Source organism: Cyanistes caeruleus, chromosome 33 (genome assembly GCF_971803275.1).
Source record: "Cyanistes caeruleus chromosome 33, bCyaCae1.hap1.1, whole genome shotgun sequence".
NCBI lineage: Eukaryota > Metazoa > Chordata > Aves > Passeriformes > Paridae > Cyanistes > Cyanistes caeruleus.
The window spans coordinates 1,993,791-2,008,011 of record NC_141734.1 but is presented as its reverse complement, the minus strand read 5'-3'; the positions used below and the strand labels follow the sequence as shown (position 1 = coordinate 2,008,011).

Here is a 14,221-nt window from a genome sequence, read left to right as displayed (position 1 = left end):
TGAGCACCAAACACACCTGGACAGGTGAGCCCCAAACACACCTGGACAGGTGAACCTGAGCACACCTGGACAGGTGAACCCGAGCACACCTGGACAGGTGAACCTGAGCACACCTGGACAGGTGAACCCCAAAAACACCTGGACAGGTGAACCTGAGCACACCTGGACAGGTGAGCCCCAAACACACCTGGACAGGTGAGCCCCAAACACACCTGGACAGGTGAACCTGAGCACACCTGGACAGGTGAGCACCAAACACACCTGGACAGGTGAGCCCCAAACACACCTGGACAGGTGAACCCGAGCACACCTGGACAGGTGAACCCCAAACACACCTGGACAGGTGAGCACCAAACACACCTGGACAGGTGAACCCGAGCACACCTGGACAGGTGAACCTGAGCACACCTGGACAGGTGAGCACCAAACACACCTGGACAGCTGAGGCCTGAGCACACCTGGACAGGTGAACCTGAGCACACCTGGACAGGTGAGCACCAAACACACCTGGACAGCTGAGGCCTGAGCACACCTGGACAGGTGAACCTGAGCACACCTGGACAGGTGAGCCCCAAACACACCTGGACAGGTGAGCCCCAAACACACCTGGACAGGTGAACCCCAAACACACCTGGACAGGTGAGCACCAAACACACCTGGACAGGTGAGCCCCAAACACACCTGGACAGGTGAGGCCTGAGCACACCTGGACAGGTGAACCCCAAACACACCTGGACAGGTGAGCACCAAACACACCTGGACAGGTGAACCCGAGCACACCTGGACAGGTGAACCCGAGCACACCTGGACAGGTAAGCACCAAACACACCTGGACAGGTGAGTCCCAAACACACCTGGGCAGGTGAACCTGAGCACACCTGGACCGGTGAAGTCTGAGAACACCTGGACAGGTGAACCCCAAACACACCTGGACAGGTGAGCACCAAACACACCTGGACAGGTGAACCCGAGCACACCTGGACAGGTGAACCTGAGCACACCTGGACAGGTGAGCACCAAACACACCTGGACAGCTGAGGCCTGAGCACACCTGGACAGGTGAACCTGAGCACACCTGGATAGGTGAGCCCCAAAAACACCTGGACAGGTGAGGTCTGAGAACACCTGGACAGGTGAGCCCCAAACCTGACCCCAATCCTGGCCAGGTGAGCCCTGACCCTGATCCAAATCCCAACCCCAAATCCTGACCCTGATCCTGGCCAGGTGAGCCCCGAGCACACCTGGACAGGTGAGCCCTGATCCTCAGCTGGGGAGGGATGAACCAGGTGACCCCCAGGTGACCCCCAGGTGTGCTCCAGGTGTGCTCCAGGTATCCCAGTGTCCCCCCCAAGTGCCCTCAGGTGTGTCCCAGGTGTCCCCAGGTGTGTTCCAGGTGTGCTTCAGGTGTCTCAGGTGTCCCCAGGTGTGCTCCAGGTGTCCCCAGATGTACTCCAGGTGTGATCCAGGTATGCCAATCTCCCCCAGGTGTTCTCCAGGTATCTCAGTGTTCCCCCCAAGTGTCCCAGGTGTGTCCCAGGTACCCCCAGATGTTCCCAGGTGTGTCCCAGATGTGTCCCCGCTCCCCCAGGTGTCTCAGGTGTCCCCAGGTGTGTCCCAGTAACCCCAGGTGTGTCCTAGGTGTCCCCAGGTGTGTCTTCATCCCCCCTAGGTGTCCCCCAGGTATCCCCAGGTGTCCCCAGGTGTGTCCCCATGTCCCCAGGTATCTCAGGTGTATCTCAGGTGTGTCCCAGGTGTCCTCAGGTGTCTCAGGTGTCCTCTCAGGTGTCTCAGGTGTCCTCTCAGGTGTCTCAGGTGTATCTCAGGTGTGTCCCAGGTGTCCCCAGGTGTGTCCCAGGTGTGTCCCAGGTGTGTCCCCATCCCCCCCACCCCAAGCGGGTCAATCCCGGTGACTCAGAGGATTTTGGGGCGTCCCCCCCTCCTCACCTGGGCCCCTCCCCCCTCACCTGGGCCCCTCCCCCCTCCCCTGGGCTATTTAAGGTGTCCCCGGTCCCCTCCTGTCCCCTCCTGTCCCCACCTGAGCTCACCTGGGTTCACCTGGGGCTCACCTGGGAGTTCCCTGAGCCCACCTGAGCTCACCTGAGCTCACCTGGGATCACCTGGGCTCACCTGGGAGTTCCCTGAGCCCACCTGAGCTCACCTGGGATCACCTGGTCCCACCTGGGATCACCTGGGGGTTCCCTGAGCCCACCTGAGCTCACCTGGTCCCACCTGGCCCCAATGGCTCCGCCCAGGCCCCCGGTGCTGCTGCTGCTGCTGCTGCTGGGTGAGACTGGGGGAACTGGGATGGACTGGGATGGACTGGGGGGGACTGGGACGGACTGGGATGGACTGGGATGGACTGGGATGGACTGGGATGGACTGGGGGGGACTGGGACGGACTGGGACGGACTGAGATGGAGATTTGGGGGACTGGGATGGACTGGGATAGGAATTGGGAGGGACTGGGATGGACTGGGATGAACTGGGATGAAGAGTGGGAGGGAAACTGGGACAGGAACTGGGAGGGACTGGAAATGACGGGTATGGAATCTGTGGTGACTGGGATGGACTGGGACAGACTGGGATGGACTGGGATGGACTGGGATGAACTGGGATGGACTGGGAGGGACTGGGATGGACTGGGACAGGAACTGGGATGGACTGGGATGGGCTGGGGCGAACTGGGAGGGACTGGAAATGACAGGTATGGAATCTGTGGTGACTGGGATGCACTGGGGTGGACTGGGATGAACTGGGGTGAACTGGGATGAACTGGGATGAACGGGAATGCACTGGGATGGAACTGGGATGGACTGGGATGAACTGGGATGGACTGGGATGGGGACTGGGGTGAACTGGGACAAACTGGGACAGACTGGGACGAACTGGGATGAACTGGGATGGACTGGGACAGGAACTGGGATGAACTGGGATGAACTGGGATGGACTGGGATGAACTGGGATGAACTGGGATGAACTGGGACAGGAACTGGGATGGACTGGGATGAACTGGGATGAACTGGGATGAACTGGGATGAACTGGGATGGACTGGGATGAACTGGGATGAACTGGGATGAACTGGGATGGACTGGGATGAACTGGGATGAACTGGGATGAACTGGGATGGACTGGGACAGGAACTGGGATGAACCGGGATGAACTGGGATGAACTGGGATGAACTGGGATGAACTGGGATGGACTGGGACAGGAACTGGGATGAACTGGTCCAAACTGGCCCAAACTGGTCTGAACTGGGCTCCTCCCCCCCAGGCTCCGGCTCCGGCTCCGGCCCCGCTCCGGATCCGCTCCCGGCCGGGGTCGATCCCTGCAAGGATCCCCTGGGATTCCTCAGCCCCCAGCTGGGATCCGGAGCCTGCGGGAACTCGGGATCCGCCGGGGGATCGGGATCCGCCGGGAATTCGGGATCCTACGGGGGATCGGGATCCGCCGGGAATTCGGGATCCTATGGAGGGTCAGGATCCTCTGGGAATTTAGGATCCTATGGGAATTCGGGATCTTATGGAGGAGACTCTGGATCCTACGGGAATTCGGGATCTTACGGGGGATCGGGATCCTCTGAGAATTCCGGATCTTACGGAAATTCGGGATCCTACGGGGGAGACTCTGGATCCTACGGGAATTCGGGATCCTACGGAAATTCTGGATCCTACGGGAATTCAGGATCCTACGGGAATTCGGGATCCTACGGGGGATCGGGATCCTCCGGCACCTCGGGATCCTCTGGAAATTTGGGATCTTATGGGAATTCGGGATCCTATGGAGGGGGGTCAGGATCCTATGGGGGGCTGGGATCCTCTGGGAATTCGGGATCCTACGGAAATTCGGGATCCTATGGGGGATCCAGCTCAGGATCCTACGGATCCGGGTCAGGCCGGCCTGGATCCCAAGGGGGAATTGGATCGGGATCGGGAAGACCCGGATCTGGATCCGGATCGGGCAAACCGGGATCGGGATCGGGATCAGGCAGACCCGGATCTGGATCTGGATCGGGATCTGGTTCAGGCAGACCTGGATCTGGATCCGGATCAGGATCGGGATCGGGATCAGGCAGACCGGGATCCCAAGGGGGAGGCGGATCCGGCTCCTACGGGGGATCCTCGGGATCCTACGGGGGATCCTCGGGATCCTACGGGGGATCCTCGGGAACCTACGGGGACGATGATGCGGGATCCTACGGAGGGGATTCGGGATCCTATGGAGGGGATTCGGGATCCTATGGAGGGGATTCAGGATCCTACGGAAATTCGGGATCCTACGGAGGAAATTCGGGATCCTACGGAGGAGGATCAGGATCCTACGGGGGGTTGGGATCCTATGGAAAACCAGGATCTTATGGAAAACCGGGATCCTACGGGGGCGGATCAGGATCCTATGGAAAACCCGGATCTTACGGAAATTCGGGATCCTACGGAGGGGATTCAGGATCTTACGGGGGGTCGGGATCCCAGGGCAGACCGGGATCCTATGGAGGAGGATCGGGATCCTATGGAAAACCTGGATCCTATGGAAAACCGGGATCCTACGGAAAACCGGGATCTTATGGAAAACCAGGATCTTATGGGGGAGGTTCGGGATCCTACGGAGGGGGATCAGGATCCTATGGAAAACCAGGATCCTACGGGGGCGGATCGGGATCCTATGGAAAACCGGGATCCTATGGAAATTCGGGATCCTACGGGGGAAAACCGGGATCTTATGGAGGAGGATCGGGATCCTATGGGGGGTTGGGGTCCTATGGAAAACCAGGATCCTATGGGGGTGGATCGGGATCTTATGGGGGTGGATCGGGATCCTATGGAAAACCTGGATCCTATGGGGGATCGGGATCCTACGGAGGGGGATCGGGATCCTATGGAAAACCTGGATCCTATGGGGGTGGATCGGGATCCTACGGAAAACCTGGATCCTATGGGGGTGGATCGGGATCTTATGGGGGTGGATCGGGATCCTATGGAAAACCTGGATCCTATGGGGGATCGGGATCCTACGGAGGGGGATCGGGATCCTACGGAAAACCTGGATCCTATGGGGGATTGGGATCCTACGGAGGGGGATCGGGATCCTATGGGGGGTCGGGATTCTCCGGGGGGGATTTGGGATCCTCCGGGGGATCCCGGCAGCGCCCCGGCTACAAAAACCCCGGGATCCCCTTTGTGCCGGGGCTGCAGCACCCGGCCCGGATCGGGGGGAGCTTCCCGATCCGCCGGGGACCGGGATCGGGAACGGGATCCGGAATGGGATCCGGTCTGGGATCCAGACTGGGATCATCACAGGGATCCGGATTGGGACCCGGAGTGGGATCCGGTTCGGGATCCGGTTCGGGATCTGGCTCCGGATCCGGACTGGGACCTGGAGTGGGATCCGGTTCAGGATCCGGTTCGGGATCCGGCTCCGGATCCGGCTCCGGATCTGGATTGGGACCTGGAGTGGGATCCGGTTCGGGATCCGGCTCCGGATCTGGATTGGGACCCGGAGTGGGATCCGGTTCGGGATCCGGCTCCGGATCTTCCCAGGGATCCTCCCAGGGATCCGGGGCCGGAACCGATCCGGGATCCGGCTCCAGGGACGGGAACGGCTGCGGGGGGTGCCGGAAATAGGGGAGGGGTCCCGGAAGGTTCCGGAAGGTTCCGGAAGGTTCCGGAGGATCCCAAAGGGTCCTGGGGGATGCCAGAAGATCCTGGAGGGTCCTGGAGGGTCCCAGAGGATCCTGGAGGATTCCAGAGGGTTCCAAAGGATCCCGGAAGATCCTGGAGGGTCCTGGAAGGTTCTGGAGGCTTCTGGAGGATCACGGAAGGTTCCGGAGGGTTCCAAAGGATCCTGGAAGATCCCGGGGGATTCCAGAGGATTTTGGAAGATCCCGGAGGATTCCAGAGGACCCAGAAGGGTTCCAGAGGATTCCAGAGGATCCTGGAGGGTTCCGGGGGGTTCCAGAAGGTTCCGGAGGGTTCCGGGGGGTTCCAGAAGGTTCCGGAGGATCCCAAATAAAAGTCTTGGATCTGCTGGTGGCCTCGTCACGGTGATGGCAGCGGGGGGGGGTACTGGGAATACTGGGATGGGGGCACTGGGGATACTGGGGGGACAGGGAATACTGGGAGAGGGAAACTGGGGGGTACTGGGAATACTGGGATGGGATACTGGGGGGTACTGGGATGGGATACTGGGAATACTGGGAATACTGGGATGGGATACTGGGGATACTGGGGAAACTGGGAATACTGGGAATACTGGGATGGGATACTGGGATGGGATACTGGGATGGGATACTGGGGATACTGGGAATACTGGGATGGGATACTGGGGGGTACTGGGATGGGGGCACTGGGAATACTGGGATGGGATACTGGGAATACTGGGGATGGCATGGGGACATCACTGGGGATACTGGGAGAGGGAAACTGGGGATACTGGGAATACTGGGATGGAATACTGGGGATACTGGGAATACTGGGAATGGGATACTGGGGTTACTGGGGGGGACTGGGATGGGGGCACTGGGGATACTGGGGATACTGGGGATACTGGGAGAGGGATACTGGGAATACTGGGGTTACTGGGGGGGACTGGGATGGGGGCACTGGGGATACTGGGAATACTGGGATAGGGATACTGGGGGGACTGAGAATGGGATACTGGGGATACTGGGAATACTGGGAATGGCATGGGGACATCACTGGGAATACTGGGATAGGTATACTGGGGATACTGGGAATACTGGGATGGGATACTGGGGATACTGGGGTTACTGGGGGGGACTGGGATGGGGGCACTGGGGAAACTGGGGATACTGGGAGAGGGATACTGGGAATACTGGGATGGGATACTGGGGATACTGGGGATACTGGGATGGGATACTGGGATGGGATACTGGGATGGGATACTGGGGATACTGGGAGAGGGATACTGGGGATACTGGGGGTACTGGGAGAGGGATACTGGGGATACTGGGGGTACTGGGAATGGGGCACTGGTGGCACTGGGGTCACTCTCGGTCCTGTCCCCTCCCCCGCCCCCCCAAACCAGTGCTCCCAGTGCTCCCAGTACGGCCCCGCCCCCCCAAACCAGTGCTCCCAGTGCTCCCAGTACGGCCGGTTCCCAACCCGGGAGCTTCCCAAATTTTTGGGAGGGGCCACGCCCGAGCTTGGAACCGCTGGAATTTTGAGGGGGGGGGGGAGGGGAGGGGTCACGCCTGGAATTTTCCCGAATTTTGGGAGCTCACAGCTGGAAATTCCCGAATTTTTTCCTGGATTTTTTTGGGGGAATTATCCCAAATTTTTTTGGGATTTCTCACCTGGAATTTTCCCAAATTTTGGGAGCTCACACCTGGAAATTCCCAATTTTTTGGGGGGGATTATCCCAGTTTTTTTGGGAGGTCTCACTTGGAATTTTCCCGAATTTTGGGAGCTCTCCACTGGAAATTCCCAATTTTTTCCTGGATTTTTTTGGGGATTATCCCAAATTTTTTTTTTGGGGGGGGGTCTCACCTGGAAATTCCCAAATTTTGGGGGGGATTATCCCAAATTTTTTTGGGAGGTCTCACCTGGAAATTCCCAATTTTTTCCTGGATTTTTTTTTTTTTTTTTTGGATTATCCCAATTTTTGGGGGGGATTTCTCACCTGGAATTTTCCCGAATTTTGGGACCTCACACCTGGAAATTCCCCAATTTTTTTCCTGGATTTTTTTGGGATTATCCCAAATTTTTTGTGGGGGGATTTCTCACCTGGAAATTCCCAAGATTTTTTTGGGGGGGATTTTTCCCCCCAATTTTGGGTCTGGGGGGGGTCCCCCAAAAACCTCCCCTCCCCCACCGCGGAACTGAGTCACGGCCCCTCCCCCCACCCCTCCCCCACCCCCGCCCGGGGGGACCCCTCGCCCCTCCCCCACCCCCGGGAGCCTTTAAGAGGCGGGGGGGGCGCTGCCAGTGCTCCCAGTTTGATCCCAGTGCTCCCAGTTTGATCCCAGTTCGATCCCAGTGCGGCGCAGGAAGGACCGGGCAGCGCTGCCAGGTACTGGGGGGGACTGGGAATGAACTGGGAGGGACTGGGGGGGACTGGGAATGAACTGGGAGGGACTGGGGGGCACTGGGGGGGCACTGGGGGGGACTGGGAATGAACTGGGAGGAACTGGGAATGAACTGGGAGGGACTGGGGGGGACTGGGAATGAACTGGGAGGGACTGGGGGGGACTGGGATGGACTGGGAGGGACTGGGGGGGACTGGGATGGACTGGGAGGGACTGGGGGGGACTGGGAGGAAGTGGGGGGGCACTGGGGGGAACTGGGAAGGGATTGGCGGGAACTGGGAACAAACTGGGAGGAACTGGGAGGGACTGGGGGGGTCACTGGGGGTTACTGGGAGTTACTGGGGGTCACTGGGGGGGTCACTGGGAGTTACTGGGAGTTACGGGGGGTCACTGGGGGTTACTGGGAGCACTGGGGGGGTCACTGGGGGTCACTGGGAGTTACTGGGGGTTACTGGGGGGGTCACTGGGGGTTACTGGGAGTTACTGGGAGTTACTGGGGGGTCACTGAGGGTCACTGGGGGTCACTGGGAGCACTGGGGGGGGTCACTGGGGGTTACTGGGAGTTACTGGGAGCACTGGGGGGGTCACTGGGGGTTACTGGGGGTCACTGGGAGTTACTGGGAGCACTGGGGGGGGTCACTGGGGGTCACTGGGAGTTACTGGGGGTCACTGGGAGCACTGGGGGGGGTCACTGGGAGCACTGGGGGGGTCACTGGGAGTTACTGGGAGCACTGGGGGGGGTCACTGGGAGCACTGGGGGGGTCACTGGGAGTTACTGGGAGCACTGGGGGGGGTCACTGGGAGCACTGGGGGGGGTCACTGGGGGTCACTGGGAGCACTGGGGGGGTCACTGGGGGGGTCACTGGGGGTTACTGGGGGTCACTGGGAGCACTGGGGGGGTCACTGGGGGGGTCACTGGGAGTTACTGGGAGCACTGGGAGGGGTCCCCAGACTGACCCTTGTCTTTCCCCTCCCCCAGCCATGGCCGAACGCCGCCGCCCCTCCCCCCCCCAGAGCTCCCCTCCCCCCCCCGACCCCGCCCCTCCCCCTCCCCCTCCCCCCCCGGGGATCCCCCTGGCCCCGTGGCCCCCCCTGCCCGAATGGGGGGGAGGGGACGGCGCGGGGGGGGGAGGGGACAGCGCGGGGACACCGCGGGGGGGGGAGGGGACACGGGGGGACACCGCGGGGGGGGGCACCCGGTGAGACCCCCCCGGACACGGAGCGGGGGCTCCGGGGGTCCCCAAATGTCCCCAGAGCAATAAAATGTCCCCAAAAATGCCGGAATTGTCCCCAAATGTCCCCAGGGGTGGCCTCAGGTGTCCCCAAATGTTCCCAGGAGGGGTCAGTGCTGTCCCCAAATGTCCCCAGAGCAATAAAATGTCTCCAAAAATGCCAGAATTGTCCCTAAATGTCCCCAAATGTCCCCCAGGTGTCCCCAAATGTCCCCAGGGGTGGCTCCAGGTGTCCCCAAATGTCCCCAGGTGTCCCCAGGAGGGGTCAGCGCTGTCCCCAAATGTCCCCAGAGCAATAAAATGTCCCCAAAAATGCCGGAATTGTCCCCAAATGTCCCCAGGGGTGGCCTCAGGTGTCCCCAAATGTCCCCAGAGCAATAAAATGTCTCCAAAAATGCCAGAATTGTCCCAAAATGTCCCCAAATGTCCCCAGGGGTGGCTCCAGGTGTCCCCAAAAATGCCAGAATTGTCCCCAAGTGTCCCCAGGGGTGGCTCCAGGTGTCCCCAAATGTCCCCAAAAATGCCAGAATTGTCCCCAAATGTCCCCAGGAAGCGCCACCTTTGATGGATTCGGGACAAACGGGAGGGAATTTTTTTGTGCCGTTTTCTTGAGGAATTCTCCCCGATTTTTCAAACAAATTATTCCCGAATTTTCCAACAAATTAATCCCGATTTTTGAACAAATTAAACCCGGTTTTGAACAAATTAATCCCCATTTTTCAGACGGATCTCGCGCGATTTTTAAGACGAATTACGAGCGATTTTTGAGACAATTTTTCTGTAATTCCTGGACAAATTTTGTGCCGCTTTTTGCCGATTATTTCCCGGCATTTTCCTGATTTTCCCCGACTTTTCCCCCAACTTTTTCCCGATTTTCCCCAACTTATTCCCGACTTTTCCCAAACTTTTCCCTGACTTTTCCCCGTTTTTTTGCCGAACTCTTCCCGACTTTTCCCCGCTGTTTTCCTCATTTTCCCCCGACCTTTTTTTACCGATTTTTCCCCATTTTTCCCAAATTTTCCCGCCGATTTTCCCGCCTTTCCCGCGTCACCATGGCAACGCCGCCGCGTCGCCCGGCAGTGACGTCACGCCGTCCTCCTCTATCCCACAATGCCCCGCGCTCTGTGACGGAAAGGGGGGGGGTCCTCCTGTATCCCACAATGCCCCGCGCGCCGTGAGGGAAAGGGGGGGTCCTCCTGTATCCCACAATGCCCCGCGCGCCGTGAGGGGAGGGAGGGGGGGGGTCCTCCTGCATCCCACAATGCCCCGCGCGCCGTGAGGGGAGGGAGGGGGGGTCCTCCTGTATCCCACAATGCCCCGCGCGCCGTGAGGGGAGGGGGGGGTCCTCCTGTATCCCACAATGCCCCGCGCGCTGTGAGGGAAAGGGGGGGGTCCTCCTGTATCCCACAATGCCCCGCGCGCTGTGAGGGGAGGGGGGGGGGTCCTCCTGTATCCCACAATGCCCCGCGCGCTGTGAGGGGAGGGAGGGGGGTCCTCCTGTATCCCACAATGCCCCGCGCGCTGTGAGGGAAGGGGGGGGGTCCTCCTGTATCCCACAATGCCCCGCGCGCTGTGAGGGGAGGGAGGGGGGTCCTCCTGTATCCCACAATGCCCCGCGCGCTGTGAGGGAAGGGGGGGGGTCCTCCTGTATCCCACAATGCCCCGCGCGCGCCCCCTCCCTCTCTGCCCTCAGCTCGCTGCCCCAGGCCCGGCGCGGCCCCGGGCCCGGCTCAGGCGGTAACGGCGGCACCGGACGGTGGGGAGGGGTCCGGGAATGGGGGAGGGGGGCGGTGTGTGAGGAGGGGGCGATGGGGGAAGGGGAGGAGGGTTCGGTCATGGCGGGGGGGGGGGCGGTAATGGCGGGGGGGGCGCGCCGTGACGTCACAGCGCGGCCTTGTCTTCCTTTCCTTCCCCCCCCCCCCTTCACCGCAGGTGCAGCCACGTGACTCTCGGGACGTTCCCTTCCCGCAGCCCAGTGCTCCCAGTAACTCCCAGTAACTCCCAGTAACCCCCAGTGACCCTCCCCAGTGCTCCCAGTAACTCCCAGTAACTCCCAGTAACTCCCAGTGACCCTCCCCAGTGCTCCCAGTAACTCCCAGTAACTCCCAGTGACCCTCCCCAGTGCTCCCAGTAACTCCCAGTGACCCTCCCAGTGCTCCCAGTAACTCCCAGTAACTCCCAGTAACTCCCAGTGACCCTCCCCAGTGCTCCCAGTAAGTCCCAGTCCACGTAACTCCACTCCCAGTGCCCTCAATCCCACTCCCAGTCCCTCCCAGTTGTCCCCAGTCCCTCCCAGTGCTTCTCAGTCCCTCCAAACACGCTCAAACCCTCTCCCAGTTTATCCCAGTCCCTCCCAACACCTCCATTCCCCGTCCCAGTCTCTCCCAGTTTATCCCAGTCCCTCCCAGTCCCCTCCAACATCCCCAAACCCCCTTGCAACACCCTCAAACCCCCTCCCAGTCCCTCCCAGTCCCTCCCAGCAACTCCCAAACCCCATCCCAGTTTACCCCAGTCCCTCCCAGTTCCTCCCAGCACCCCCAAACTCACTCCCAGTCTCTCCCAGTCCCTCCCAGCACCCCTAAATTCCCTCCCAGCACCCCCAAACCTCCTCCCAGTCTCTCCCAGTCCCTCCCAGTCTCTCCCAGTCCCTCCCAGTCTCTCCCAGTCCATCCCAGTCCCTCCCAGCAGCCCCCAAACTCCCTCCCAGTCTCTCCCAGTCCCTCCCAGTCCCTCCCAGCATCCCCCAAACCCCATCCCAGTTTACCCCAGTCCCTCCCAGTGCCCCCAAACCTCTTCCCAGTTTACCCCAGTCCCTCCCAGTGCCCCCAAACCCCCTCCCAGTCCATCCCAGTCCCTCCCAGTGCCCCCACACCCCGTCCCCGCCATGTCCTCCTGCGCCGAGGTGCTCCGTTTCCAGCTGCCGGGCCACGAGGCGGCCGCCCTGCGCTCCATGACGCGGCTGCGCGCCGAGGAGCGCTTCTGCGACGTCACCATCGTGGCGCGCAGCCTCCGCTTCCGCGGCCACCGCGTCATCCTGGCCGCCTGCTCGCCCTTCCTGCGCGACCAGTTCCTGCTGAACCCGGCGGCCGAGCTGCGCGTGTCGCTGGCCCACAGCGCCCGCGTGCTGGCCGACCTGCTGCTCTCCTGCTACACCGGGGCGCTGGAGTTCGCCGGCAGGGACCTGGTCAATTACCTGACGGCGGCCAGCTACCTGCAGATGGAGCACGTGGTGGAGCGCTGCCGCGGCGCGCTGGCGCGCTTCATCCAGCCGCCGCCCGCCGCCGCCGCCCCGCCCAAGACCGAGGAGGAGGAGGACGAGGAGGACGAGGAGGACGCGGCGGGCGACGTCTGTATCGTGAAGGTGGAGCCAGCGGCGCGGCGCAGAGCCAGGAGGTGGCCGGCGGTGGCGGCGGCCGGCGAGGCGGCGGCGGCGGCGGCGGCGGCAGCGCAGGGCGAGGCGGCGCTGACGGCGGCGGTGACGGCGGCGGCGGCCGAGGTGCAGTGCCCGCCGCAGCTCGGGGTGGTCAAGGCGTGTTACAGCCTGGCCGAGGACGCCGAAGGCGAGGGGTTGTTGATTTTTCCCGGCGGGAGCGGCAGCCTGATGGCGATGGAGGAAGCCGGCGGCAGCGGCGCCGCGCCCACCCCGCCCTCATCGTCCTCGTTTTCCTCCTCCCGCTGCGGGAAGTGCGGGGAGTTCTTCCAGGGGGTGGAGAAATTGGTTTTCCACATGCGGGCGCAGCACTTCGTCTTCATGTGCCCCCGCTGCGGGAAACAGTTCAACCACAGCAGCAACCTGAACCGGCACATGAACGTGCACCGCGGCGTCAAATCGCACGGCTGCGGCGTCTGCGGCAAGAGCTTCACGCAGAAATCCACCCTGCACGACCACCTCAACCTGCACAGCGGCGCCCGGCCCTACCGCTGCTCCTACTGCGACGTCCGCTTCGCCCACAAGCCCGCCATCCGCCGGCACCTGAAGGAGCAGCACGGCAAAACCACGGCGCAGAACGTTCTGGAAGCCGGGGGAGGGGAGGGGGTGGTGGGGGTGATGATGCGTTGAGGGGGGGGGGTGGGGGGAGGGAGGGGGGGTGGGGGGTGGGGTGAGAGTGGAGCGGTGGGGAGTGAGGTCGGAATGGTCGGGAATGAGGTGAAAGTGACCCCAAAATGGTCGGGAATCACCCCAAAACGGTCAGGAACGAGGTGAAAGTGACCCCAAAACGGTCGGGAATGACGTCAAATGGTCAGGAATGAGCTCAAAATGGTCGGGAATGACACCAAAACAGTCAAGAATGACCCCAAAATGGTCAGGAATGACCCCAAAACGGTCAGGAATGAGGTGAAAGTGACCCCAAAACGGTCGGGAATGACGTCAAATGGTCGGGAATGACCCCAAAATGGTCAGGAATGATGTCAAAATGGTTGGAAATGAGCTGGAAGTGACCCCAAAATGGTCAGGAATGACCCCAAAATGGTTGGGATGGACCTCAAAGTGACACCGAAGTGACGGGAAATGACCCCAAAATGGTCGGGAATGACGTCGGAATGACCCCAAAATGATCAGGAATGACCCAAAATGGTCAGGAATGACCCAAAATGATCAGGAATGACCCAAAATGATCGGGAATGACGTCAAGTGGTTGGGAATGACATCAGAATGACCCCAAAATGATCAGGAATGATGTTAAAGTGACCCCAAAACGTTGGGGATGGACCTCAAAGCGGCACCGAAATGATGGGAAACGACCCCAAAATGGTCGGGAATGAGCCCAAAGTGACCCTGGAGTGGGGAATGAGCCCAAAATGGTCAGAAACGACCCCAAAATGGTCAGGAATGAACTGCAATGACCCCAAAATGGTGGGGATGGACCCCAAAATGACCCCAAAATATTGGGGACGGACCCCTCGGACAGTGCTCGGACAAGGGGTGGAGAATGACCCCAAAATGG

At 60.8% G+C, this 14,221-nt stretch overlaps 2 protein-coding genes across 2 annotated transcripts; both read left to right on the top strand.

Moving 5' to 3' along the window:
* Positions 1 to 1,994: 1,994 nt before the first annotated feature.
* LOC111922238 (uncharacterized) lies at positions 1,995 to 6,043 on the top strand. Its single transcript, XM_086870681.1, has 4 exons — positions 1,995 to 2,284; positions 3,273 to 5,094; positions 5,394 to 5,637; positions 5,837 to 6,043. Exons 1-4 carry the CDS (start codon positions 2,239 to 2,241, stop codon positions 6,041 to 6,043), a joined length of 2,319 nt encoding a protein of 772 aa, XP_086726807.1. The 5' UTR covers positions 1,995 to 2,238.
* Positions 6,044 to 12,159: 6,116 nt separating this feature from the next.
* Positions 12,160 to 13,335, top strand: ZBTB12 (zinc finger and BTB domain containing 12). The gene has a single exon (XM_086870796.1). It carries the CDS (start codon positions 12,160 to 12,162, stop codon positions 13,333 to 13,335), a length of 1,176 nt encoding a protein of 391 aa, XP_086726922.1.
* Positions 13,336 to 14,221: the final 886 nt, after the last annotated feature.